Source organism: Aptenodytes forsteri, unplaced genomic scaffold, assembly GCF_000699145.1.
Source record: "Aptenodytes forsteri isolate BGI_AS27 unplaced genomic scaffold, ASM69914v1 Scaffold61, whole genome shotgun sequence".
Classification (NCBI taxonomy): Eukaryota; Metazoa; Chordata; class Aves; order Sphenisciformes; family Spheniscidae; genus Aptenodytes; species Aptenodytes forsteri.
In genome coordinates, this window is record NW_008794443.1 from 1,018,533 (window position 1) to 1,046,348 (window position 27,816).

The 27,816-nt window shown below is 47.9% G+C and overlaps 1 protein-coding gene across 1 annotated transcript in view; it reads left to right on the forward strand.

Moving 5' to 3' along the window:
- The window catches only part of PAX7 (paired box 7), a 104,990-nt gene that overhangs the window by 71,810 nt on the left and 5,364 nt on the right, over window positions 1–27,816 (forward strand). The window contains exons 7-8 of the mRNA XM_009289575.2: window positions 18,309–18,374; window positions 25,366–25,612. Of these exons, the coding sequence (XP_009287850.1) occupies window positions 18,309–18,374; window positions 25,366–25,612 (313 nt within the window). The remainder of the gene's footprint in view (window positions 1–18,308; window positions 18,375–25,365; window positions 25,613–27,816) is intronic.

A 27,816-nucleotide genomic window follows, 5' to 3' on the forward strand; every position in this document is an offset into this window, starting at 1 on the left:
GGGCTGTAATTCCTGCTGAAATCCGGACAGGACTGGTGGGGCTTTCAGCTCTGCTGAAACACCTCTCCTCTGGGTCCTGCCTCTTTTCCACACCAGGGAGGGTAAGAGGGACTTGGCCGGGAGACACAGACTTGGAGAATTCAAATGCAGGATTTGCCCTGCTTTATGATTAATAAGGGAACTCGAGACAAGGCAGGCAGGGCAGATAGAGAAAATGAGAGATTAGCAATTAATACAGCATCCAGCCTGGTGACGGGCATTCCTGAGCGACCTCTGGCATTCAGAGGCGAGTGTTTCGTCGTATGGCTCAAAGAGCTGCAGTAACCCAGGGACTGGGGAGCTGGTGCTGAGCTGCGAGAGGAATCAAGGGACTGCAGCAGGGGAAGGCAGCCCTGGAATGAGGGATGCGAGACAGAGGGGAAGCTTAAAAGGGAGGAATGCAATAAAAGGAATAATTAGGATTCAGAGGCAGGGGCATGTGCGCGTGCTCTTGCACGCCTGCGTGCAGAAGGGCATTGATGTCCTGCGTGCACATTCTGTGTGTGCACACCAGTGTGTGTGCCCATGCATTGTGCGTGCCTGTTAAAATCTAGGAACGGTGTAACAGCTGTGCTACAGCTGTGCCCTGGCTGTGAAAAGCCATGTATGGTCAGAAAAAATTTACAGCAACGTACTTTGCAGTGGATCAGGCACTAACCCCAACCTACCCCCCTCTTTTTTTTCCACAAAAAGGGGTTGTGGAAAGCGTATTAACTTCAGCGGGTACGACAGAACAGCAGAGATACCATGCTGGGAGAGGAGGTGTGACAGTGTATTGCAGGTAGACGTGGGTCCATTGCTCTCCTTGTGAGCCTCAAGTCTGCCCCAGCTCAGGAAACACTATGCTGAAGATGGACGCAGGATTGTGCGTTGCTCACATAATTCCATGTTAGGGGGATATGCCGTGACCTCCAGCTTTCCCAGAGCTGATGGATGCATTTTGAAAGGGGTCATTATTCAGTATGGTTTATTTTCTGTTTGCTTCACCATCTACATGTGCTAACGATGCAGGAAGCTTGCATTCGCTCCCATCCCAAAGCCAGCCAGCTGCTGGGATCACTGATGGACGGGTTGCAGGGTCTTGGGGCAAAGGTTGCAAGCAGGACATTTGGGGCTGAGAGGACAGGGAGGACTTTGGGGGCTGTATCTGTCTCTGGAGCATCCTGGAGGGCTGCTCAGAAGAGCTGTTAGGCCCCGAAGCTTCAGGAAGGGCTTATAGGGGAGACGTATCCTAAAGGATGCTGTGCTGCTCTTTTGCGTGAGATGGGAGTTTGGGTATTGCGTCAGCTTGCAGTGCGTTCGTCATGCCAGCTGTCTTGATGCACCATGGGGTGCAGTATATATGACTGTGCAATACGTGCTTTAGCAGTTTGGGGTTACAGGGCTGTGCAGGGGCTTCTGTAGTGGATGGGGAGTGCGGGAAGTGCAAAGGAGAGGAGATACAGCTGCGTGTGCAACAGATAAATAATGGGGGGGCTATCAGGGTGGGGGGTGCATGCCATGCGGGGTTTTCCACCTTGCACAGTGGTGGACGCAAGGGAAGATGGCTTGGGTGCAGCAAGGCCTCCTGCTGCAAGATGCTGCTTCTTGCCTCCATCAGACAGGCGTGCACGAGATCAATTTACAGCAGGGGCTGAAGATCAGAAATCCTAGCGGAGTCTGGGGTGTGTGAGTAGTAAATTGATCAAAGGTGCAGAGGGTCTTAGCTCGCCGCAGTAAGCTGAAGTCAGGCCTTAAGCCTATCTAGTTTGGAGATGAGGGGGATCTTATTTCAGGGAATAAGTACCTGAAAGGGAATCGTGAGCCACACAGGGGAAAGGGTGGGGAGCTGCTTGCCAGGCAGATATAGGAAAATCACAGGGACTGGTTTGAGAGATTGAAGGGAAGGAGGCAAGGCTGACAACGAGGGGGTTTTTTTGGGGTAGGAATTCATCCACCAAGCCAGTGCAGAGCTGAAACAGGGATGCCTGAGTGGCCCACACGGGTGGGAGCTCTCACCACGACTCTTGCTTCAGTGCAAAGCTTGGTCTGGCACCCACCGATGCGTGGGGCCAAGCCTGGGTTGAGGCAGGCCCTGTGGGGAGCTCACCTGTTAGTTTGGGGGATATACCTGCACTGCTGCATGCCTCACACCTCCCTCCAGCTGCCCTTTTGGGAGGGACACTGGTGGGGGGACGCTCCCAATGGGGAATGGGGAAGAAGGAAAGCGAAGGCTGCTGTTGTCTGTCTTTCCCCTGAGATCCGGAGCGGCAGAGAGAGCCCCTCACAGCCGCCTCTCTCTCTGCATCTCTCCCAGCTTTTCTTCTCCCTCTCCCTTCCCTTCTTCCTCCCTCTCCTCTCTCCTTCCATTTGATGTGGAGGAGAGCTGTCTGCCATTCGCGCATCTGTACCGAGAAGGGATCAGAAGTTTCAGCGAGCGCTCGGCGCCTCTCCTTTGATCCATGTCCTGAGGCCTGCTTGACAGCGAAAAAAAGCATGGAGACAAAACGACTCAGTCAAAGTGATTCCTGACAACTGTCTCCGTGAGATAAGGAAGCTCTCTGTGTCTTGGTTTTTTTTTTTTTTTTATTTACCCCCCCCAGCCATATAAAAATCTTTGTAGAAATTGTGTATAAGACATAATAAGTGACATAAATATTTTGTCTTGGAACAGGGTCTTGTCGCTTAATACCATGAGTAGTTTGAAACAGTTATGCTATTCAGAGGAAGACGACTCAGTCAAAGTGATTCCTGACAACTGTCTCCGTGAGATAAGGAAGCTCTCTGTGTCTTGGTTTTTTTTTTTTTTTTAATACCGCCTCTCCGTTTCCATAAGAAAGCGGAGTCCTTTAAACCAGAAGAGCCAGCCAACAGCCAAGCTGCGCAGAGAACAGCCGAGCAGAGAGTGCCTGGCTGAGCTTTATCATGTTTCCTGTCTCCCTTTCCATTCCTTTCCCCCTCATTTTTAAAAAAAAACAAACCACCCTCTTTTTCCCATTTTTCTTTCCCTCCTTTCTACATGCTGTGTTACCCTGCCACCTTATCCCAATGCCGCCTCTAATTATGCAGTTGCAGAGAAAGCCCAGCGCATTTGCAGGTGGCCGAGACATTATTCAGCTCAATCCCAACCACAGGGAAATGCCTGCCTTCCCCGCGAGGGGCTGAGGGGGAGAGAGAAAGCCCCGTACGTTATCTGACAATAACCAATCCTTTTAGGGATCGGCAGCAGGCCTCATTAATAGCGAGGCATTATGCACTGCTGGCCACTTAAGTGGTCCTTAGAGCTGTTCCCCTGCTGCTGAGCCCCAGATTGTTTTATTATTGTTTTATTTTTCTTGCCTGGTTCATGTCACTTACGCAGGGAAGTGTCCCCCCCTTTCCCTTCTCGCCTCTGGGTTGCTTGCAGGGATGAGTTTGCAAGGGCTCAGCGACACTAATCCTCACTGGAGGATGCAGTACTTGGCATGCGTGTTGGCACATGGGGGAGCAGGAATACACGCCTTGGAGGGGGACTGTGCTTGCAGCTGGGCCGTCAGGGGCGTCCCCAAACACATGGGGTCCCTCCAGAACAAATGCAATGTGAGAGTGACAGGGAGGTGGCCTCATAGACTGTGATGCTGAGGGCAACCTGGCTTGGACACATGAGACAGGACCACTTAATCCAAGTGAGGAGCTGGGGGAAAGCAGACGTGGCATGGCTCACTGTGCTCCTGCGCTTCCCCATCCTCAACTCCGTAAAGCTGGAGCGGACCTGGGGTCCCCCTGAGGTGACAAAGCTTGGCTTAGTAGTGGGCCTAGAGAGGGGGAGATGGCTTAGTGATCCCTGGCAGGATGAGGGACCAGCCCTGTGCTCCGGCTGGCTCAGGTGATGGGGACAGGGATCAGAGTTCGTCCCAGCATGGAGAGCCTCTTTGCCAGGGAGTTCCTCTTCCCCTCAGCTCACCGTAATTAGGCTATTGTTGTAGCGTCTGCTCCGAAGTCAAACTCCATTAGCATGCAGGATGGGGGGTGGAGGGGAGCGAGGGGGGACACACGGAGGGAGAGATTCCCTTCCCCCCAGAACTGCGCTGTGCTGCGCTGATAAACAGTAAATATCGGGGAACAGGATTTCCACATTATCTGAGCGCGGCAGAAAATCAAAATTTCAGTCTAAATCCGAGGAGATGAGGCTCATAAGCTCCTCCAGCTGATACAGACGCCAAGCCCAGCCAGCAAGGCTCAGGAGGCATAAAATAACATTTTTTTGTTAAAAAAAAAAAGGGGGGGGGGAAGAAAAGAAAGAAAAAAGAATGAACAGGAGGGGAAAAGCAAGAAATCTTTGGGAGCTGACTGCAAGAAGGGGAGAAGTGGTGGTGCAAAGCAGAGCATTGTCTGATGTTGCAACCCTTTTCTGATGAGGAAATAAATACCCGGGTGTATTGGGGAGGGGGTTGGACGCTGCCCATCCAATGAACTTTCCAGTCGGCGGCTCTGGCTCAGCAGTGTGCTGCTTGGGGATCGACCTGTAGGACACTAACAGCTGCTGGAGGATGATGGCAAACCTTTAATTAGCGATTAGAGTGTGCAGCTGAGCACAAATCCAGCCCCAAATTAGGATCCACATGGGGTCTCCCCGACCCTAAAAGCCAACACTGGATTCAGCAGCTCTGTCGGGAGCGTGGGTCCGCCAGCTCTAATGAAGCTCTGGGCCACGCGTGCTGCTAACAGCACCTCCGTGCCCTGCTCCGGCCTGGCAGACAGGGCAGGAGCCACACCGGGTGGGCACCAACTCCTGCCGTGGGATTCACATGCTGCAGCGAGAAGGAGGCGATGCTGAGGCTGCCTGGGAATCGCTTCTCGAGGGGGCACAGGGCTCCCTAAAAATGAGCAGCAATGGTGAGAGCAGGTCAGCGATGCAGGAGGGCTGGGCTGGAGGTGGTCACTGGTATTGCAGTGAAAAAGGGAGGCGGTTCTGCCTGTTTCTAGAGGAATTTTCTCCCTCTTAGTTTGTGGCGTGGTTTCACGGTGCTTTCTGTTCTCCTAGGGAGCAAGGTGGTTTTAGTGCCAGATAGGGCTGGTATTCCTAGGACATTCAGTTTAGCTACTTGCTGTGTCCCAAACATTTTTGCATCCTTGGTTGGATCCGTGCTCTGTTTCCTGATCTTGCCTACATATGAGATTCCATAAAAGCATTGCTCGCTGCAGAATCTGTAGCCCCAGGTTTTTAGCCCAAGGGAATGCACATTTCTGTACACCAGAGGCTTTCAGCTCTCCCTGGGGCTTTTAGTCATCGTTGCTTGGAGCAATGGAGAAGAAAAAGCAGGGACCAGTTGCAGAAAATGTTTTCTTGGTTTCTGTAGCAGCCGCTTCTGTCCTTCTGCTCCCATCACTAGGCCACAGGCTCATTATAACTCAGAAAGCAAATAAATTTCTCACTCAGCTGCTTCCTTAGTTCTCAGTCTCTGCCCAGCTCACATGAACGTCCATTCCCCTTTCCCTACCTCATTTCTACGCCCATCTATAAAGTGGCATCTTTCATGCAAAGAATTTTAGGGTTCTTTGTTCCAGCTCCAGCAGGTTTCTAGTATAAACTCTGTCCATGCCATATAGATCCAGGAGCCATTGGTGGAACTGAACCCCCAGTATTTAGGTTTCTCACAGGCAAGACTTAAGGCTCTCGGTAACTTCAATGCTTGAGTGACTTCTGCTGCCAAGGAAAGGAGGGGGTTTTATTTCAGATGAGGAAGAAGCAGGTGTAACAGGTGCCTGTTGGAAACATCAGTGTCTTTCATACTGGCAAACTGACTTGCACTTGTTAAAGTAGGGGAACTTATAGGATGCTGCTGCTGGTGTAGGATGTCCCAACCCCTTTGCACTGTTGGCTCAGATTTTGTTCTCTACTGTTCTCTCTTCCCTTCAGTATTGGGTCAGGTGGAGAGGGCTGGTTTTCCTGAAGTATTTGTCCTTTCCCTTCTCACAGGTGTTTACACAGACACCCCAGAAGTCTTACAACTGAAAATCTGAAAGTCAGAACTAGGGTGGCATCTTTCTGGTCACATCATCTGGGTCTGAGGTCAATGCTACCAGAGTGGCCGAGCCATTTTACATCAGCTTAGAATCTGATCATGCATTTTAAAGAGCAAGTGCCCCAGATCTCTTTAAAAATTAAGATCTTAATCCTGTACCTTAAGATTGGTATTTCAAAATCCCCTGGCATGCATGCAGGGCTTTCTTCTGCTGTTTAGCAGAGTTAGCATTGCCTTAGGTTTCACTGTTTGAACGGTCGTCAGCAGAGTTTTGGCCTCCATTAACTACAAGGAAGGCTGATTTAACACTGAAACATGTGCTGGACTGCTAATCAGCACGCACTGATGTATCAAATATATCTCACCCAACACAAACCCCATCCAGGGGATATATAGAAAGTCATGGGGATATTTGACTCTTAAATATCTCCAGTGTCTTTTACCCTCCAGCCTCTTTTGCCTACAGCACCGAGCCTCAGACAGCTCTTGCTCTTGGCCTGTTGGCCAGCCCATTGTGTGCTCTGGTTTTTCCCATCGCGTCCACGTCATTACACCAGCTCTCCAGCTACGTTCTCCCAGCCATGCCAGAAGATTGCCAGTCCCCCCATCAACCCTGCCAGCTACAGCCTCTTCCTCCTTCCCCCACCGCTCGTAACCCAGCTCCTGTGTCTCTCCTTGCCTGCTCCCCTTGCTTTATTTCACCTGGGGTCTGAGAGCTGTGGTCCCTGCAAGAGGGTTTCTCAGACCACTCAAGAGCTGCAGGCTTGTCTGGAGGGCGAGAGGTCAAGCACTAGCAAGTGTTTCCATTTAGTTCCAGATACCAGCCTGACAGGTGGGTGCCTCTTGATTAATTCCCAGCTCCCCTAAATGCTGCCGTCGTCATGTGCTGTGGTCCCGTTCAAGCCTAGGCAAAGTTGTGGGGGAAAAGAGGAGAATATTGGAATGCGTTAGGTTCCCTCCATTCAAGCTCTTGCAGTGGGACTGTGGCTTGGAACGGTTGCAGATCTTCACCTCCAGCACTCGTTGTGCTGAGAGTACTTTCAAGTAGAGATGCGTGCTTAGAAAGTACAGCCAGAAACCTTCAAAGACCCCAGTTATCCCAGCTTGGCTGCTGTGGTGCAGTTCTGAACTAACTGCATCTTCTTGCTAATCTATAGTGATGCAAATGTCCAGCTGAGGTTGATACGGTCCAGGAAAATAAGGATTTGGGATCAAGGGAGCATCCTCATCATCTGAGCTGACTCGAGCCTTGGAGGTGGGCTCTGAAGAGGTTTGTGAGCTCTGTGTGGTGCAAAGTCTGGCTGCTGCTAAGCGCGTCAGTCAGCTTGTGTTGGTTCCTGACCAGTAACAGCTATGGTAGCATGATTTCAGTAATCTTGAAGGCAGCATAGTCACGCTGTGGTGACTCTCCTTTTCAGACTGTCGTCATTTAAAGGTAACCAAGAGAGAATATCACTCAAATTCATTCCTCTTAACTAACAGGCTTCTATTAGGGGTTCAGTCGTCTTACATGCTCTATATGATGAGTGCAGAGAGACAGGGATCTTCAGAAAATGAGTCAGACCTCAGAAAAACTGAACCACTCTTTGTTGATGCCACGGACTATGGAGATATTTATTTTTTCTTTATTGGAACAAGTCTTTTGCTAGAGTCCAAGTCTAAGGAGTTCTCTTTCCCTCTTTCTCATTCTCTCTTTCACACACGCTGGTTTATAACGGTGTCCAGAAATGCTAGAAATCTCACCAGAACATCTCTGCACACATCCACGCTGGAGAAATTCCCAAGGTTTACATAGCTGAGTGAATTTCAGAGAGCAGGTAAATCCCATTTACCCAGTTAATGCTCTGCAAGGTCCTGCCGAAGGCTTCAGTGGAAGAGCTCAAGAGAGGGAAGGTGGTTTAATGTCTGTGGCTGCAGAGGACTGGAAGTCATAAGACTCATGTGCCCTGCTGCTAACTTGGTTGCCCAAACCTGGCAAACTACTTACTCTTGTCTGCAGTGGTTTCCCCATCCATGTAACAGGGAGAGTTAGCGTGGATCCGCCACGCAGGAATGCGGAGAGGCTAAAATCACAAAGGGCTAGAAAACACACTGAAGAGCAGGGAAGGACAAGTCCAGCATCCTATAGGTGTTACAACCTCATGAGCAGCAAAGCATCCAGCAGTGCTGAGGTCCTGGGGAAGCAGCCAATGCCTGAGCGCTATTTTTTTAATTTAAAAAAACCCCAACTTATTAAAATTTTGCCTGGCCGCATCTCTTGCTTATTCAAATACTGCCAATTTCCGTGGATCTGATATCAGCTCCCAGCATCTCCCAGCCTCAGTGCTTGGGTTATATGGAGAGAGAGAGAGAGAGGGGAAAAAAACTGCAAGCAAAATAAAAGCTGCTATCTGACAGAATCTCTCCTGGGGATCTCAGTTATTTAAAAAAAAAAAAAAAAAAGGAATCATTTTTCTCTTAGCTGGTGTTTGTTAAATGTGCAGGAGCCATAGGCAAATTTTTGCTAATTTTGTGCATGCTTTTATCATACTGGTGATTCACTGGCAGCTTTATCCTCCGATAAGTGGATTAGTTGTTGAGCTAAACAAAAAGGTGTTTGACAACCAGGAAGCTCTAAAGAACATATTTGTTTTCCAAATAATGGAGCTGTGTTTGTTGCTCAGTGCAGTGTGGGGTGGTGTTGTGAATTTCATTAGCCGAAAGGAAAGGCCTCAAAGCTTTTCTCCCTTACACAAGGCAGTGGTTCAGTAGGAACGTCTCCCTCCTATCAGTGGCAGGTTATTTTTTTTTTTATTTGCTTTGGTCTAGTAGTTTGGCCCTGGAGTGATGCTGATTAGGGAGTGGCTAATGAGCTGTGTCGGCATCAGAGCATGGCATCTTTTGGCGGTGGGGCCGGGCACACGCCAGCTTCATTCGGGGGTAAGCATCATGGGGCTGCTGGATGGTTAGCAGAGCCCTATGGCTCACAATTAGACCCTGACTTGTAGGTCTGGGAGCTAAACTGAGGGCACAGAGAGAGAAATTGAGCAAGTGGAAGAGAATAGGGCTAAAATAATGAGCTTAACTTTATCTAAGACTTTCATCGTAATATCTGAGCATCTCATCATCCTGGGATGTGTTCCTCCTCACAGTACCACGGGGAAGGTTGTTACCTCCGAGGCCAAGAATGGAGGGTTTTTATCCTGCTTAAATGTAAGGCAGGAACCCGAGACTTTGTCAGGCCCTTTGCTAGCCCAAAAGGCCTTCTCTGTAAAAGTGCTTCCATACTTAGTAATTCCATATTTGTATGCAGCTGTATGTTTATTTTCAGTCCTTTGGAGTCCTCCCTTCCTCTCTCCCCACTCAGATGCCCACAGCCTTTTGGCCATATTAGCCGAGTGCCTGGGAGACGATGGGAATTTTTCCCTGGGAGCTGCCAAGAGCTTGGTGACAATCACAGCGGTTGGAGCCAAGCTCTGCCTAGCCCAGTAGCTCCTCTCTGACAGCGACCATAAGCAGACTCCTCATGCAGATCAAGAACAGGGCACTTTCCTGGCCTCTCACTGTTTTCAGCTGAGGGGATTTCCTTAAGAAAGGTGGTTTGTCTGGTAATCCTCAGTGGACCTTTCGTCCAAGTACTTACCCAGCCTTCTCTTCAATCCATGCAGCTTAGCATCCATTGCTTCTTGTGGCAAGGAGTCCCACAGGTTGACTCTCCACCGAGTGAAGCACTGCTTCATTTGCTTTGGATTTCACCCCTACTATATTCATTCGAGGGCTCGTACTGGAAGCGACGGTGAATAGTTGGTTGATATTCACCCTCTCCATGTCATTTGTGATTTCTTAGGCTGCCATCAAATCTCCAGAGGCTGGGGAACCAGGAAAGGTGCTGACTGATTCCAGCCCACCTTCACCAGCGATGCTGATGGTGCAGTGGCTTCTTCTTCCCCTTGCTTGGGCCACGGCAGTTTCACAGTGAGGCCCTTGGAAGGAACGATGTGGGTTTGTAGAAGTGCATTTTGTGCTTGAGCAAGGGTTAGAGGCACCATCTCAGGCTGATAAATCTCTGTGGATGCTACTGATAGCAGTGGGAGATGCGTCTCATGGGGGAACGAAGCATCTTTTTGCATTCTGATGCCAAACCATATGTTCTCTGGTGTCCTTTTGAAATATAGACAACCTTGGTGATAAGAAGAACATAATCGCAGTGCTTGAAACAGATAGCTCCATCCCTCCTGACATTTTTAGGAGCCCACAGAGATGGAAGGATAGTCAGCCACGCCATTTCCATCCCCTCAGTTTTACTCATGCAACGGCCAGATGTGAATCCAGTAAAGCTTGTTTTCCCCTGGCAAGGGGCTAAAAGCAACGTACTTTTCCCCGACAGCCGACAGCAGCCCCTGGCTGGGGGGGGTGATATGAAGAGGGAGCGAACGTGGTGCCATGAGAAAGGGGGGAGGGCTGTGAACAGATCTGCAGTCGCTAGCAATTGCTCTCTCAGCTCTGGCATAGATGAAACAGGGGAGGGAGGGAAGAAAGGGGGGAAAACGGCAGTCAAAGAGCGAAAGGTCCCCAGCTGGCTGTTAGTGGCATCTGCACTCAGAGTACAGACTCCAGCTGAGAGCTATTTCACTATTTATTTACATGTAATTATTGCTATGAGGTGCAGATATTAACACTGTCAAGAGCAATTTGCCCTGACATTTTTCACTTGCTCTGTTCCCTGACGTTTTGGGTTTGGTGGGATTTTTTCTCTCTCTCTCTCTCTCTCTCTCTCTCTTCATCGCACTGCTTCAGTTTTGGCAGCGCAGGGACCAGGCTTTTTAATCCAGCGCCCTTCGCAACTCATTAAACTTTGAAATTTAATTTTGTCCGGAGAGGAGCCGGGGCGCAGGGAGCGTCTCCCACCCCCCTCTCCCCACACTCTCGCACCCGCCACCCATCTACAGCAGTTCAAGCATTTCCACTCTAAACAAACCAAATTTACCGGTTGCCGCGTTTTCAATTGGAATGCAATCTCCAGCATTAACCTTTGCTTTCGACGCTGCATTTAAAACACACAGAAAGGTGCCCAACCGTTTATTAGGGGGAGAGTTTGAAAGTGCACGTAGAGAAAGCAAATGCAGAACAAATAATTTTTGAACCAGTGCCCAGACCAGCATAGAAATCGCAACCCATTTCAAAAGGTGGGTTAGGACCAGTCACTGTTTCCTACTTCTTTAGGCTTCATTTTTTTTTTCCCTTCACTCTGCTCCTGCCTAAACCATCTGATTTCAATAGCTGGTGACACTTTAAATTAAGACTTCCGGCCTACACTCAAGCCCTGATTTAATGAGACAGTTGTTGTATGTCATCTAATAAATACCAATTGTGCATTAGAACTTATTTGCCAAGCAGGAGCAATGATGTGACAGGCACAACTCACCGCAGCCTGCTTTTTTTCTCAGCCAATATGGTGCTTGTAATCATTTAGCATTTGTTTAATACACAATAGACCATATTCCTCCCCGGCAGAGCTCCACCGCTCAGTGATTCACACTTGTGTTTTATAAACCAGAAGGAAAAAGCTAGGTGTGTACGAGAGTCTGAAGGACTATGCCAAGGTGTGTGTGGGTTGTGTTTATGGAAGGAGTAAATGCTGAGTACTTCTTCAGTACCTGTGCACGGTGAATTTTTGGAAGGGATTAATTAATAATTCCCATTCCTCCATTTTATCTGCAGCACCTTAGGCCCTTTTTTTCATTCTTAGAGTTGGACCAGACTTGGCTTCTACTCTCCTGACTGTGCAGGGGAATAGATTCAGGAATCTGGTACCTTCCCCCTCTTTCTTTTCCTTCTGGGTTTGCTTTCTTGGGATGGCAGTAGAGAGAGAGCCAGGTGCGAGGGGACCGGCCAGTCCCCAGATCTGAAATATCCAGTGGTTTGGGGCTTTTGGATTTTGTTTCTTTTTTTGTGCAGGGTCTCGTGCAGTGGGACATGCTCCTTGACTGCAGCACTTCTGTGTCATTGTAACACAAATAAATAGCAATAGGAATGGCTTCAGTTATAAATCACCAAGTCCTGTCGTGTATCTGTAACACGCTCTCCCTGCGGCGAAAAGGATAACTGAGATCACTACAGATGAGGGGACAGGTTGCTGGGTCATTTTGGAAAGAGCAAAATGGTTTCATTTCGTTCAACACTCTCTGGAGAGTTTATTTTTCTCTCTTTATAAACAAAGGGACAAAAATGTTGCAACTGGATATTTTATTTTCAGTATCTTCTCGTTACAAATTGCAGTGTTTTACTTCATTTTGATCTTTCGATCAAAAGTTTGTATTTGCACTTGCATCTCTCACCCCTTTCCTTTCCATTTTCATTTATGCTATTTGAAAGGCTTTCTTTCATCTAAAAGAAAACGTTGTTTATCTTTTTCAATACGTTTATTCATCTCCTGTTGACCCTTTGTAAACCTTTTCTAGAGGGACCTGTAATAAAATGCAGAAGCTTAGTAGTATTTTCATTACTGCAGGCTGCATATTTAAATGTGATCAGAGCCCAGCATGGAAACTCAACATTTTCTATTCTTAGCTCTTTCTCCCCATGCCTCTCTACCCCATCATCTGTTTTGTGTGTGGCAGTGAAACAGAGCTGATAAAACTGTTCCCACCTCTGTGAAACTTTCTTGTATCTTCCAGGGAAAGGCCTACAGACACACTAAACAGTTAGCATCATATGGCACTAACGTTCTGAAGTTCCCCTCATTTCTGTGCTTAGCTTATTACAAGAGGAGAGGTAAAGCTGCCTGGAATGAGGACATCAACCTTGGTTTCAGGATGTTCAAATTCCTTCTCCCCCATACACTTCTGCGCCGTCTTGAGTTTTAGCCTTTATGGGGCTCGTTTTTCCACTCGTAAGGTGAGAGGTGGCAGCCCTGCTCTGCCTAGTGCTGGTGATAAATACATTAAAGTAGGTCACAGAAATCTTTGAAGAAAGAAGAATGTTGCAGAACTAAGACACATTTCTGCTTTTTATGTAGGTGTGACTTTGGATAGCACGTGCTCTGTCCTGCTGCTTCCTTGGGGGGTGTCGGAAGGGTCGGGATGCTCAGCTCTCACTGGAGTTCAGGGGGCTCAGCTCCCTGATACAGAAAGCTCCAGACTCCAGGGCCTTTTTGTGTGGACAGGAGGTTTTCCTCTCCACATAATGACCAGGCGAGAATTAATCAGATGGGGGCTTTATTATCGGTGACCCAAATGCACCCACAAAGCTCAGGCACCAGCTGGTACATACATTAACTCCAGTTTTGCTTAATCTTGCAGTTTTTAAGACAGTCTCGTAGTGGGTCAGGGACGGGAGGAGACAGGACATGCAGATTTTCTGAGGATCTCTTAGGCGCTAACATTGACGCAGTGGTCTGAACCCAGGACAAGGCTTAGGGCAAGTAAGACCCAGGCAGTGGTCTTGTTTTTGAGCTTCAGTCTTTCTGCTTTGCCCATGGCCTCAGCCCTGCATCCTCCCATGCGCAGCATCCCTTCCCCAGGGTCCTGAACTTTCTGCCAAGGTCTCGATTCCTCTCTAAGACGGAGGGTGCAAACCAAATGGGGGAGAGCCATGCCCAGGGCTGCTGATCCGTGCACTAAGCTCTTTCCCCAGCAGTCGTGACCGGGGGTACCGGGGTGCAGCAGGAGCGGGGAGCGTGGGAGATAACCACTGATGTTGTCAACGCTGTCGGGACTTAACGTATTGTGAGATATGGCAGCTTGTTTGCACGGGTGTTAACCAGCCTCTCCTGTCCCCTTCTTGTCACTGCCCAGTCCCTGCCACAGCCAATCTGTGTCCTAATCTCCATCAATTAACAAGAAACACTTTCGCCCCCTCACTCCCCCCCACCAATACAGACACCCACCCTGAAGCCTCGGATAAAGAGGAAAGAGCCCCCCCAGCCTCGACCCTCTCCCCCTTTACTTTCCACTAACTCAGCGCAACCAATTAGGCATCTGACACCCGTACTGGCTGACAAATTGTTTCTGTCATCTGCTTTCTGTCTTTCATTAAACGAGAGGCGGAGGGGGGAATTGAGAAGGGGAGGGGGGGCTGGGAGATGTGATCTCCCATGCTCAGCGAGGCCAGATACATTAATTACAAAACGGCCATTTGCAGCATGAAAATGCATTAATTAAATTTATGCAATCATTATCTTTAAATAGTCATATCTTTAAAATAATCAGCCCTTCCTGAGTCTTCCCTCTCCTCCGCTAAGTATCTCTAATCCCTTTTCCACCATTTATCTCTGGATCAGCAGTGGCTTGTATGCTTTTAAACTTCTGCATGCAGGAGATGCCTTAAAAACTCTGCTCAAATAACACAAGGGTGTGATACCTTCACTCTTCCCCTTGGCCCTGCAGCAAGGAGAACAGGCGAGGGGCACAATTCCACTCAGCAAATTATAGGATGTGCCATTTTTTGGAGGCTTTTGATCAAGATATTTTCATAAAAGAGAGCTTGTAGCTGTAGTTGTGGGGTTAATGTATAGAGTTCTTTGCTTGCATTTGTGCAGGAGAGCAAGCTACGTGCTGGTTTACATACCCACTTAGTAAATGTATTGCTGTTTTCGTTTGGAAGAGGTTTAATTTTAATGAGGTAACGACCCTTCCCTTTGGCGCAGACATAGCTTTGCCAGCAGACAGCTACCTTTCATCTTAAAAATCACTTAGTTCAAGGCAGTAAATGATGTTCATAAGAAAAGCAAGGTTTTAAAAATAGGCATTTCACTACTCTGATGCTAGAGATCGCTTCTTGGTGGCTTCACATTATGATTCGAAAAATATTTTATTTTGGAGTACCAGCAGACATAGCCAAAATCAAATTGTGCTAGACGAATAAGAAGGAAGTGCAGTTAATGATGTGTTAGCCCAGGAGCTTCTACTTTTATGCTTTATTGTTCAAAGACTTCACCTGTTTGTGATGGCTACTCGAATAATCACTGCAAACTTATCAAGGTTTGTGCTGCTCCTCGGTGCAGGAGTGCCAAAATACCCAGGGAAGAATTAATCTCATCCCCTGCTTAAGTAAGCACCTATAACACCACAGGAAAGCTCCAGTCCAAATAGCTTTTAGAGAGCTGGAGCACTCAAAGAGGGATACTTATCTAAACTCAAATCCTCTAGGGCTTTCTTATCGCTTCTAGTTAAAGATTTTGTTCTGCTCTTTGTGTGTCTGCATCGTTTTTAATAAATCCTACATGGTTTTTTTCCCCTCTCTGTAATGCCTAGTGGGCCAATGTCCAATTAGACGGGAGCCGACGCAGTGGTATTTGGATCCAAACCTCATGTTGTGTTCAGCTAGAGTCATGAGTTCGGGATTAAGACCGGGTAGAATTTGGGGGAGGATTTGATGGTGACCAAATCCTGCGAGATTTCTCACATCTGAGGGGCAGAAATGAGCTCTGGGGTTTCAGAAATGGAAGCAGACCGTAGCTTGTCCTGCACAGGAAAGTCCCCTCGACAGTCCAAGTGTCCCCAGCCTCCTCTTCAAGAAGTGCATTATGAAACTATAAGCTGTTTGGATGCAGCACAGCATGAACTTAGTGTAAAAGTGATTACAAGTAATAAATACAAAGGGCTCATTTTTCCCTGGACCATCTCTGAGAATGGACATTTCTGGAGAGAAAGGAAAAGCTTTACTATGGAGCAAAACAGGGAAAGAAGTTGTTGAGCTAGAACATCTTAGCTGTATGGGTAATGGTCTATTAAAGCCAGTGTTTTCAGCAAGAATCCCCACTTTCTTCTCTTCTCTTTCTCCTATTTGTTTACACTAATGCCTCCACACCAGCAGACACCGCACCTTGGTGGATGCAGCTCCATTATCCCTGAGTTCGGATCCTATGAGGGTTTTGGGGTTCATGTTTGGCAAAAGCAAGCAGCTCCCTGTCTTTGAAAATACCACAGTGCTCCCTAGCAGCAGGGAGAAGTCCAAAGGAAGAGCACGTGGCACTATGTAGGGCTGCAAAAGGCATTTCCTTGGATTCAGGAGCTGTGATTTTCCTATGGGTGAGGGAAAAAGAGGTCCTGACTTCAAAAAATCATCCCTGTTGTAGCCTCAGAAGATCCAAACTGAGCTGAAGCGCTCCCAGACAGGACCGGGATCTGGGTTGTTCATTCGTTAGGGTGAGCTGAAAAGAGAAACCCTTACCTTAAAAAATGCACCAAGGCCCACCCTGGGAAAGCAGGGAACTGAGAGAGCAAGCAAACAAGCAGCAGAGGAGCTGGCAATAGGAAGCGCTTCTGATTTTCCCTTTCTTCCATTCTTTTGCCAGCTTGAGTTATTAAGTGTTTGGTGCGAGCCTAGCTAGCCCTGCACTTGCTGAACTTATCAGGGTTATTTCATCTCCCCATGACCTCTCCGTATTTACGATGGGAACCCTGGAGGCATTGGCTTTGCTTAACTGGTGTATCTTACACTGCAGTTAAGCTGGACCTTAACTGATTACAGCCCTTGATTGATCAGAGGGAGAGGGAGGGGAAGAGAAAGAGGAGTCCTAGAGCAGATACGCAGGACTATCAGTGCACCAAGCAGCTTCGCCTGGGGCTGGGATATGCCATGCGGGGGATTCTTTGTAGTGCAGCTCCTTTCACATTTATAGAGGCTCCCCTCCACTCTCCAAAAAGAGAGAGACAGAGAGAGAAAAGCAGGCGAGGGGGGCCGTGGAGCGGACTCAAAGGATCTCAGGAAATCTTGTTTCGAAGCAGTAAGTCAGCACCCGCACTCCATTACCAGTGTCCGCAGGGGGTTGTGATAGTGAGTGAGCACAGATCAGCTTAGCTGAGAAATGGAAAAAAAAATAAAATAAAATGAGGGAGAGAAATGGAAAGGGAGGAGGGGAAGAGGAGACCTTTCTGTGAATTTTGGTTTGTCTTTGTTAGTCTCTGCTGGCGTGGGGCTGCTGAAGAGAGGAATAACAGAAGTTTATAAAACAGTTTTAATTTCCTGGGACTTAGCTGTGCTGCGTGATCTCCCCACCCTGCCATTATTCACATCAGGCAGATGCACAGCAATAGATTTAGGGCTGATTTAGCAGGAAACCTTGATACTGTTTGTTTATTTCTTGGTATTTTGAATCTCTCACCAAGCTCCAAAAGCTTTTCATTCCCCGCCTGCCATCAGCATGTCTGAGCTTACCCAAGAATGGATAAATAGAAGAAAAGACACAAGCCCAGCCCATTTCCAAAGCCAAACCTAACCTGATTCCTTCTGCTGGTTTGGAAATGTTTAGGAATTCCACTTTTCCATGGTTGTGCCTTTCTGCTTTCTCATCCCAGGTGACTTTGTGAGTTCCAAAATGCCACAAGCAAGATTCATCTTCATGCAATTAATACCCTGTGTAAAGTTGCCCAGAGATGCTCCGTATCTCAACAAAGGGATTTTCCTATGGAGACTTTCCTTTCCAATGTATTCACTTGGCATTCACAGAGAACCGTATTCACAGGGAAAACAGCATCAGGGTAGAGTTTGCTTGTGGTGACTTCTGTTAATGCAGTCTACTGCCTAGAAATAAGGAGGATGGGGTGGCTCAGTTTGCCAACCAGCACATTTGGGAAGCATTGACCTTCTTTTGGTTATTCTATATAAAATGTCTTAGCAATTCCAATTTAATCAGGAAAAACACTTCATGCTTAGGTAACACAAGATGAATAATGATGTCGATGGTTAGTAAAGCACAAGCTGCCCATTTTCAGAGGGGAGATACCCAGCAGTGCATGAAAATGAAACCCCTTTGACGGTTTTAAGATGGCAAGGCGCTAGTTAGCCTTTTGGCTTGAGTCTCTCCCATTTCTGGAAGGGGTGAGCCCATGTCTCTTGATTTTGCTTGTTAGTGAAATTGATGCCTGTAGAACTGGACCCCCCCTTTACCTTAAACAGCTTGCACTAGCACGGCATGTCTTTTGGTTCCTCTTTGGTTATCCAGACTACTAAAAACTTTGCCATCTGCTTTTATCTAACTGACAGTAGAGTTTGGTGCCCTAACGCCAGGGATAGTGACTCGTGTTTCTAGATCAAGCAGTTTTTAATGTAATTCCCATTCACAGTGATGCCTCCACCCTTCCCCTCCAAATTACACTTCTACCGCAGGATTTCTCGTAGCCCTTATTGGATGTATAACCCCGTGGTGCTTCTGATTTCCTTACAAGAATAGCCCGCTTCTCTTTCCCAGACCATCCAGATTTAAGCAATTTCTCTTACAATTATAGCTAAGACCTTCCCATTCTTTTGTATAGCTTAGAAACTTTTCTTTAGACCTTCTCCATAATTTGTACATCTCTACAGAAGCAGGGTGCCCAAAACAAGATGCAGTGCTCCAGGTGGAACCTCACCATAGCCTTGAACAATCAGGTAATAACTTCCCATCGCCTTTTTTTCTAATCCTCCCCTTGTACAGCCTGCATTGGTCTGCTTTGCTGCAGCTCACCATTGCATCCCCAGCTCCATCTCATCCCCAGCATCTTCCCAAGCCCTCTCCATCATGAGTGTGTGGCAGTTCTTCATCCGTCAAGTGAACAGGGTCATTTTAGGACACAAATGCTCATCTCCATTTCACCCGCTGTGTCCTAGACCACTCCCCTATGGTGCCGAAACATCCTTCAGATGTTTTAAGTCACTGAAAGGCTTTAATGATATTTCTGGGTTTATTGTTCACTGCCAAACTGTACCACTGTTCAAGCACAGGCCCATAGTAACCCTTTCTGACCACTTTGAAGGGATCTGGTATGATCTGTCCCATACACACCAGAAAGGATTCAGGCACATTGCGTTCTGTTCCTGGCTCTGCTTCTCACACACTTTGCGTGGCCTTGGGAAAGGCATTTCACTGGCCTCCATATATTTTCCAATGGAGTAGGGAAGGTTACGAAAATGTGATGTTACTGCTATACAACAGCAGCCACGTCAGCCCTGGAGTCCTTCCGTAGCAGGAAGGACTTGTGAGATCGTTAGCTCATATTCATTAACACTGTTCTCTTTAGCACTAGTAACATGGATTATAAATACCTGGCTAGATGAGGTAAAGCTGGGGCAGAGGAGCAGCAGGTTTCTTAAACTTTAACCCACAACAAAATAGAAGTAGAGAGTTAAGTCACCTGCTCATTTATGCCAGTGTGAATCAGGACTGTGCTTGAAGTCAGTGAAGTTACCCTTAAAGAAGGCTAACGTGGAGTTTGCTCCCCGGGCTCCAAAATTTGGTTGGAAGCAACATTAGATGGAGAGGACTGCAGTTACCTGGATCAGACATTTTTTAGGTGCAAGAAGTGTGAAGCACTGTCCGGATCCTTGGCCTGATTGCAAAATCAAAATTAATGGGTGTACTTACTGGATTGGTTTGGCATATTGGGATACAATGCAGCTGGGTCTAGTGATTTAGAAAATATGCAAAATTAAATACTTGGTTTTGTGAGTGCAGTGTTAGTGATTGCTACATAAGTCATTTTAGTCCTACCTAGGGGCATATTTGCATATATTTATCCTCCTTTCAAGTGAAGATCTTTGGGGAAACTGTATTTATCTCCTCCCAACTCTTTCTCTGGCTTTCAGTAGTCCTACAGTCACCTCTTCATTTTGTTTCCATTTAATGTATGTATAGAATAATCAACTCTTCCTCTTCCCACCAAGTGAAAATGAATCCACAGAGATCAAAAAGCATTAATATGAGGAAGGGTTGCCTTTTGCAAGAGAGAAGGAAAAGATTAGCTGAACAGGCTGCAAAACAAAGATGGAGAAGATTAAGCTGGGTCCCCACCAAGTAGCTAAGAACGGTCTTGGAGGACAGAGCATGACCTACCCAGAGCAGAAGCTGAATCAACCACAAATGGCAGAGAGACCAAGCCCTCATGGAGGAACTCAGAGCAAATCATTGGCTTGGTCCATGTCATTAGTAAATCTGTAAGATCCAGTGTGTTTCCCAGCATGGCCATCAGGCCCCTGTCAGGCTTTACGTTCCCTAGGAAGTGGTGTAAAAAATGTTGACACCACAGAAGCTGAAACAGAGAGAGATTTCAGCCTATAAACACTCTTCACAACAGAGAATTTCCTAGTGCCTTTTGCCTGATGTGGTATCAAACATTCCAACTGATCACATTTCCAGCCTTTCCCAAAGAGAGGGGATTCCTACCCATTCCTAGGAAAGCAGTACCACAGCCTCAGAAATGCTACCCGCTGCCAGGGGACCCTTCCTCTGGTTTTCCCTTTTCTGTTTCTGCCTGGTATCCAGCTTGCATTGCTTTGGGACCACCTGGCAGCTTCTCTGGACTTAACACCCTTCAGCTAGTTGCAGATCATTACGTCTTCCCTTCATTCAGAACTTAGCCAGGCTCAGCAGTTTCTAAATGCAGCATTTTTCTAAGGCAGCCTCTGGTTTTGGACGCTTTGCGCTGTGTCAAATCGGGTGCCCAGAAACGGAGACACCACAGAATCAGGGGTCACTCTGGAAAATGCTGTCTGCAGGCTCCTGCCTCCCCATCATTTTGTTTGCTTGGGTTTGATCTCCTTACAACACTTCCGTGTCTTCCTGGTCATGGGGCAGTGTAGCATTACTGAGTGTAGATATAACGGTTGGACTTGATGATCTTAAAGGTCTTTTCCAACCTAAACGATTCTATGATTCTATAAAGCCTGCTGTGTCCAGAGCCTGATGTCTCTATCGGCTGGGTATCTTAGCTAGCCTAAAGCAAACCGATAATGCAGGGCAGGAGGTGTAGGGACTCTGAGGATGCATAGCCCGTCCGGTATTTCCCGTAGAGCTTTTGACCACAGAGACTAGTGAGGTGCAGCAGCCAGGTCTGCGGGGGCAAGGTTTTGTTATGAAACTTATCTGCTACCCTCCCTCTGCCCTCCCTGACGCGCTCACACCCTTCTCTATCTAAGTGGTATCTCTCCCTATCACTTGTCTGCCCCTCGAGCACCTCCTGCGCCCCCAACACACCCAACCGTGCCCGCCAACCCCCAAACCTAAAATCTGAAGGCCTGATTGCACAGATTGAAGGCCCTAATTGCACTTCTCTTTCCAAAGCCGCATTCGTTTATCATAAAGGGTGCACATTTCCCCTGCTACAGTTTCCACGGCCAGAGGCCCTGAGGGCCAGCTCAGAAATGGAGGGAATTAATTACATTTTTTTAACTCCCCTTCTTTTAAAGTATGGGAGAGAGTGATGAAACGTCCCGGGGGGGGAACAGGGGGGAGCTGCAGAGATGAGGGTGGGGAGGGAGGAAGCAGCAGGAGGCGAGGGGGGGAGCTGGCTCTTTCATCCAGGAGGGTCTTTGTGCATTAACCTTGGTCTCCCCAACACATCAAGACCCCTACCCCCTCTCCTCCATGACAAATGACCTCCGGAAAGGGTAGAAACAAGGCCGAAGGCTCCTAGCACCATGGCTGTTATTGACTTACCCCGAAGTGCAAGCCCACGCCACGCCTGTGACTGATTTGGGACAGCAGCAAAGGGAAAGGAGATGGGGAAAGGGAGAGAGACAGCTGATGAGAGGGAGGGGAAAGGGAAGGCTGTCAATCACTGTGATGGACAGGTAGCAGATTTCCCTCCAGATAAAACCTTACAGATGTGAAGTGGGTATTGATTTTTAGTTAGTGATGATAATGCACCAAGAAGTAATAAATTATAAGAAAGCAAGGTCAAAAAGAAAAGGTAAAAGGACTTTGCATTCTTGAGGAGGGGATTTCTCCAGATGCCCCAGACTTTCCTAAGTTCAAAAGTTGCCTGGAAAATGAGTTTATCCAGCTGAAACAAGAAGTCAGATAATGCGGGCCTGCCGAAGCTGGAGGGCTCGTGTAGGGTTATCCGTGCTGGGTGGCTGCGTAGCGAAGAGGGAATAGAAATCTCCGGTTCACTCTTGTTATTTCTAACACCTTTGTGTCCTGGGGTGGGGAAGATCAGACGCTGTCCTCTGATAAACCTGTGCAAACAGAGTGTCAGGGGAGCTCAGCCCCAAATTGCTCTCAGCATGCCTGGAAAAGGCAGGTGCTTCCCATGGTCACATTGCTGAAGAGGAAACAGGGATCTCTGGGGATCCTGGCTCAGTTGAGCCCCGCAGCCTCTATCAGCGTTCATCTGCAGCACTCAGCCGCCCTACCTCCATAGGAGCATCCAGCAGGCATGTGCATCTCATAGCCACCTTCCAGCATCTCCCCTCTCCAACCTCCGTACAGTTACGTATCCGTTCACCACCCTGGCATTGTCGTGATGAAATATTGGCATCCTTATGTTTCACCACAGATTTCCAGAGGGAAATTTAGCCCGTCTTTTTCAGAAAGGGGTCTTAGGATGGGACGAATTGTCCTTCAGAAGTGCCAGTCTCTCTGTAGAGGGATTCTAGAGGATTAGCAGAGACTAGAAACTTAACTTCACATGGCTAAGGTTAGTTGAGTTGAGTCCTAGCTTAAGTGACTTGCACAAGCCCTCGTGAGTCAGTAGCAGAGCTGGGATTAGAAATCAGTCCTGATTCTGACTGATTAAAGCCAATTACTGTCTTCAGTAAGATTTGCACAAGTGTATTCTCCGGTCTCAGCTCCTCTGAATTTGAAGAGTGTGAATCTGGGTTTCATTTACCAACGTTGCTTTACATCCCCCTTTCTTTTTAAAAAAGGGCCTTAGCGAAAGTGTTAATATGACTTCTGCTTGCTTTAAGAGCCTTTTATTTTCTCTGAGTAATATAAAGCAGCTGACTCTTTTGGGGAGATGGCCAGGAGGGAGAGCGCTACAAAACCCTCTGGTCTGTGACTGGTTCCAGTTGCCCTTCATTTTATAGCGCACGATTTCTTTTCTGCACCTGCAGGGGTTGGCGGTGCGGGCAGTACATCCGCAGTCAGGCAGCACTGCCAGACCTGGACAGCTCAGGAAGGGAGAGGTGAAACGGCCCGGCTATGCGCTGCCTGAGCTGAGCTTTCCAAAAATAACTCATAATTCATATGTCTGTATTTTCACGCATGCAAGAAGGATGTTTATTGTTTTAAACATCTGATTCTGCTTGCGAATGAAATCCAATAATGTCTCGTGGCTGCTGTATACGCGAGTGTCCTGGATATCTGTCAGGGCAAAGAGATGCAGGGTGTAACACCTATAGCTAAGGCGATGCTGAAGCTATGAGGTCTGTCTGCAGCTGGCGGGATGGAGGGGCAGAGAAGGAGGATTCGTAGCTGAGCCAGATCAAAGTTCGTGACCCAGCTTAGTGGAAGGTTACAAATAACTTTGCAGCTGGAAAACCTACCTTCAGGCTGCACTCCCACAATTTTGCCGCTGCATAAACCTTGAGGCAGACACATTTACTTTACATCCACACAGAAAAGCATGACAGCCCTATTCTCATATTAATCCACTCTGTCTTGCATATTTAAATGCAATTTCCCTTCTTCATCCCCCTGTCTTTCAGTCTTTGGGCTGTCATGGTGCAGGGAGTTCCACGGGCACATTTTGCACAGCGTTACGGCTAAACAACTTCATCTAGATACCTCGAGGCTTAATCACTGTGATTAAGAAGCTGTGCCCGGAGGGTCTGGAGAGCTGGAGGTAATTTAGGCTCTGTCTGGAGCACCGTCTGCCCTGCAGTGTAGAGACAGCTAAGCTAGGTTTAACTTTTGGGGACCAGTAGCAAACTCCAAGCTCAGTGCAGTAGGAGAGGGTAAATGAACCCTGTCTGAGCTGCACGCTGCCGCCACTGCGCTGCTTTTACTTAGCTTGTTCAAAGCTCGTTCCTGTGTCTCTGTACCGCACTGCAGACAAACCCAGTGGTCGGGGTTAGATTGATTTTCCAGGCTTTTTAACTAACCCCCTCCCCAGTACCTCCCCACCGCCTCCCCCTCTGCAGGGGTCCAGCCACCCCTGCTCCCAAATTCCCCTCCCAGACAAATGCCTGGGAAGGATCTCAGGCCGGCTGAGTCGGGAGGTGGCATCACATCAAGAGAAAGCATCTTTGCAGGACTCCTGAGTCCTTCCGGGGGGAGGAGAAGCTTTAGAAAGCAAAGGCCAGCGCGTAGCCGGTCATTCAGCCTAAGCCCCGGCTCTGGCAGGAAGGTGAGGGAGGAGGGGATGGGGAAGGTGTCGGGGTGAGCAGGAAGGGGAGACGCCGCTCTATACAACCCCTCTTGTGTCCTTCCAGAGAATGTATCCTCCGCACAATAGCTCACCAGGCCACTGGTGGGGGATAAAGGACTCATTTTACCACTTGCCAGGCTCCAAATATTTCCAATTTGCCACTTTAATTGATGTCAATAAGGTTATGCTAAATTCGGAGATTTTCAGCCGCTCGGCATCTGAGCACTGGCCTGGCCCCCCGAGGTGACTGGCTGTCCCCTCTCCCCCCGCCCTTCCCCAGCACAAATACAGCAAGGCACGCCTGCGGCAGCTGCGGAGATCAACCGAGAGGCATCGGGGGGTCCCTTCCTTCCCTCACCACGGCCCCACTTCTGCAAACTCTTTACACTTTTAACTTGGCAGCCCGGGGGTAATTTTGCTGATTGCAGAAGGCAATTGCATTAAAGCACTAGCGGGATCAGGGTCCTTGTGTGAAGGCCTGTAGGCGGCAGCTTACCCCAAACTCACCCGCAGGAACAAATCTGGCATTTTTGCTGCAAAAGAAGAAAAAAAAAAGATCGTAAGTTCATCTGTTTCAGGTCTCAAAGCAGGAAGATCGCTTGTGAGCAAATTTAATTACATTTTCAAACCAAGCACTACACTGAAATGAGCCGAACCAGGACCTGTTATCCTTTAACATTTGAGGGTAAAGAGAACTTTGACATTTCAGTCCCTAAACCTGAATCTGCATCAAAGCCAGAAAGGGTTTGTGTCTGGTTTGGTTAGGGACCTTTGCAAACCAAGCCCCACTCAGACTTCCAAAGAAAGAGGCTGTCTTCAGCGTCCCTTTTTGAAAATATGTATTTTTGCTCCCTGTCTCATGCGTCTCATCTTCTGTGAGGGCTGTGTGTAGGAAGGGAGGGGGGTGCTAGTTCATGGCAGGGCATGTCGAGCAGGTTTGTCCCAGGTTTATTCCTTTCTCCAGTGTTCATTCTGAACAGCACAGCTGACGTTGCTGGCAGGTCAGCAAAGAAAGACCAAAGATTGAGTGTGCTGTGAAGGAACTTCTCAATTATCCCTATTAAGGTCTTTCAAATAAAGCATTAGACGCAGAGGAGCCAACTGTGGGGTCTGTTGTTACTGGGTGGAAGCAGGCCTTCATTCTCCAGCCTGGCCAAACCTATATTGATATTGTATATTATACTGATAGAGCACCGCTGTGTAGACTGTTTCACCCTGGTATGCATGAAGGCAGCTGCACAGATACCCTTTCTCCTCCAGACATTGACGTGTTCTCTCCTGTGTTTCTCCAGGTGATGAGCATCCTGAGCAACCCCAGCGGGGTTCCTCCGCAACCCCAGGCTGACTTCTCCATCTCTCCCCTTCATGGTGGCTTGGACACTACCAACTCCATCTCTGCCAGCTGCAGCCAGCGGAGCGACTCCATCAAGTCCGTGGACAGCCTCCCGACTTCCCAGTCCTACTGTCCTCCCACCTACAGCACCACCAGTTACAGTGTGGACCCAGTGGCTGGCTACCAATATGGACAGTACGGACAAAGTAAGTGTGCTGATCGTATTCCCCCTGCATAGGGAACAGGAGAAGAGAGGGAGGGGATGTAAGAAGGTATGGATATTGTATTGGAAGGGATTCCCATGGAAATCTGTCCATCTAGAGAGAAAAATGGAATCTGCTCACCAGACTTAGATGGAGATTGCTCCACACAGCCTCCCCAACACCCTTGCAGTCCAATTCAAAAGTCCCAATTAAAATATTTTAGGTAAAACATTTCTATTAGAAAAGAAGGACAACTTCCAGACCTCTCTCCTTCCCCCTTTGCAATTCTTGCTTCTCCAAAAGCCCTACAACATGTTCACCCTGCTCAGCCAAAGGAAAGCTGGGATTTTATTGCCATCCCTTAGTGATGCAGAACTGTATGTGTCGCTTCCTCCCCTGCCCTCCGTAAGGTAAGGACTGGGTCCACGCTCAGGGATTTAGCTACTAAAAACGTTAAGCCAGTGCCTGTCAACTGGGGCTGTGGTTCTGCGAAAGCTGAAGTAAGGCTGGAATTGTAATCCTGAACCCAAACCTCAGACCTGAAAGGCGGAGGGACCCTGGGAGGGTCTGTTTCTCCTCCAGAATGGTTGGGTCACAAAAACACCAGCGAGCCTGGCAAAGGGCTCACCTGCCGGTGTTAAACTAATAATAAGTGTGGTGTTGTGAGAGAGTGATCCGCGGAGGGTTAAAGGTGCATCCTCTTCCTCCGGGAGCGCTCCTGCTTGCCCATAGCTTGTCCTCAGTGACCTTTCCTTCCATTTGGCTGTGGCTTTTTATTCCCCTCTCCGTCACAGCCCTTTAATGTCTTTAACTTCTACAGCTAAATGAGAACCGGCTGTGGCGGCAGACGGGATCAATAGCAGCTTCCCCCCACCCCTCCTTTTTTTGTTTTTCGGGAGTTTGATCTGTGACCCCTTGACCTTCCCCTCGCTTCTGGATGTGAGGCTGGACACACGTGCTATTGATAAAAATCTTAAACAAATTCCAATACCATGTATTTCCAATAAAGATTCCTTTGGGCAAGACGTTAGTCACACCCATGTGTGTAAAAAATAAAATAAGGAGGACGAGCTACATTTTCTGAGAGAGAGACCAGCAAAGGAGAAGGAAAGAGAAAGAAGGGTTTGTCTTGGTTTGCTGCAGGAATTTTTACTTGGGCCTCTCCTTGTGCTGATGAAAAACTGCTCACGCAGCCCTACTTATGTTGTTTTATTTGCCCCCCTTTCCTGATTTCTGTCACATGGCTCTCTCTTTTCTGCTGGACACCATTCAATTTACAAGTCCAGTTTAGAGCCCACTGGGCTCGGTTCGGAACAGGGATGTTTTCCTGTTAATAGTCATGAGAGTCCAGGCTGCCAACAGGTCTGTGCCCAGCAGCAAGTCTTGCGTGGTCGACAGAGTTAGTCCAGACGTGTCCCATGCCTGGAGACACACAGGTAGCTGGCCATGAAGGCGTTCTTCCTGCTGGGGCAAGGAAGGTAGGTGAGAAACCATGACACACCATCCACAGTGCCACTTGCTTCCCAGTGCTGGGAGCTGGAGTCACACCCAGCGTGATGGCAAGTCTTACAGCCAAAGCCAATGCCATGCTGCGTGGCAGATGCAGCGCAAACCAACTGTAGCTGTTCTAAGGTGGGATCTACGTTAAGCAGCAAATTCCACATATGTGTGCACATATACGTATATATATATTTGTATTTACAGCTCTGTACAGGCAATATGTAAGTCCACTTCACTATAAACCTTTCTTATAATGAGCCCCATTTATAATAATCTCTATGCGAGGAAACAGTTTTCATTGGTAATTAGTCCTGTTAAAGCAATCACTTACATGAAGTTGACCTTGATATAACAACACTTTTTCTTGTCTTTCTCAGTGCATGCTGTATTTAGCAGATACTTCTAATTCCTCCTGCTTTTTAATTCTTCACTGCTTCTTTTCAAGTGCTGTTTAAATGCTGATCGGTCCGAGGTGACCTCCACAAGATCATTTATTGATGTTCAGTTCAAATCACATGGTTCTTCCTTCTATGATGCGGCAAAAAAGTATCAAAACTCTTTTTAGTGAACACTGTGATATAATAAAAATGGGGGGGTTTTATGGTGGGGGCAGACAGTGTATAACAGGGGACATAACCAGGGCTTGTAAATAAGAGCTCTGTAGCTTTGATAGGCTTTGGACCTGGCCTGCAGAGAATCTCTCTCTC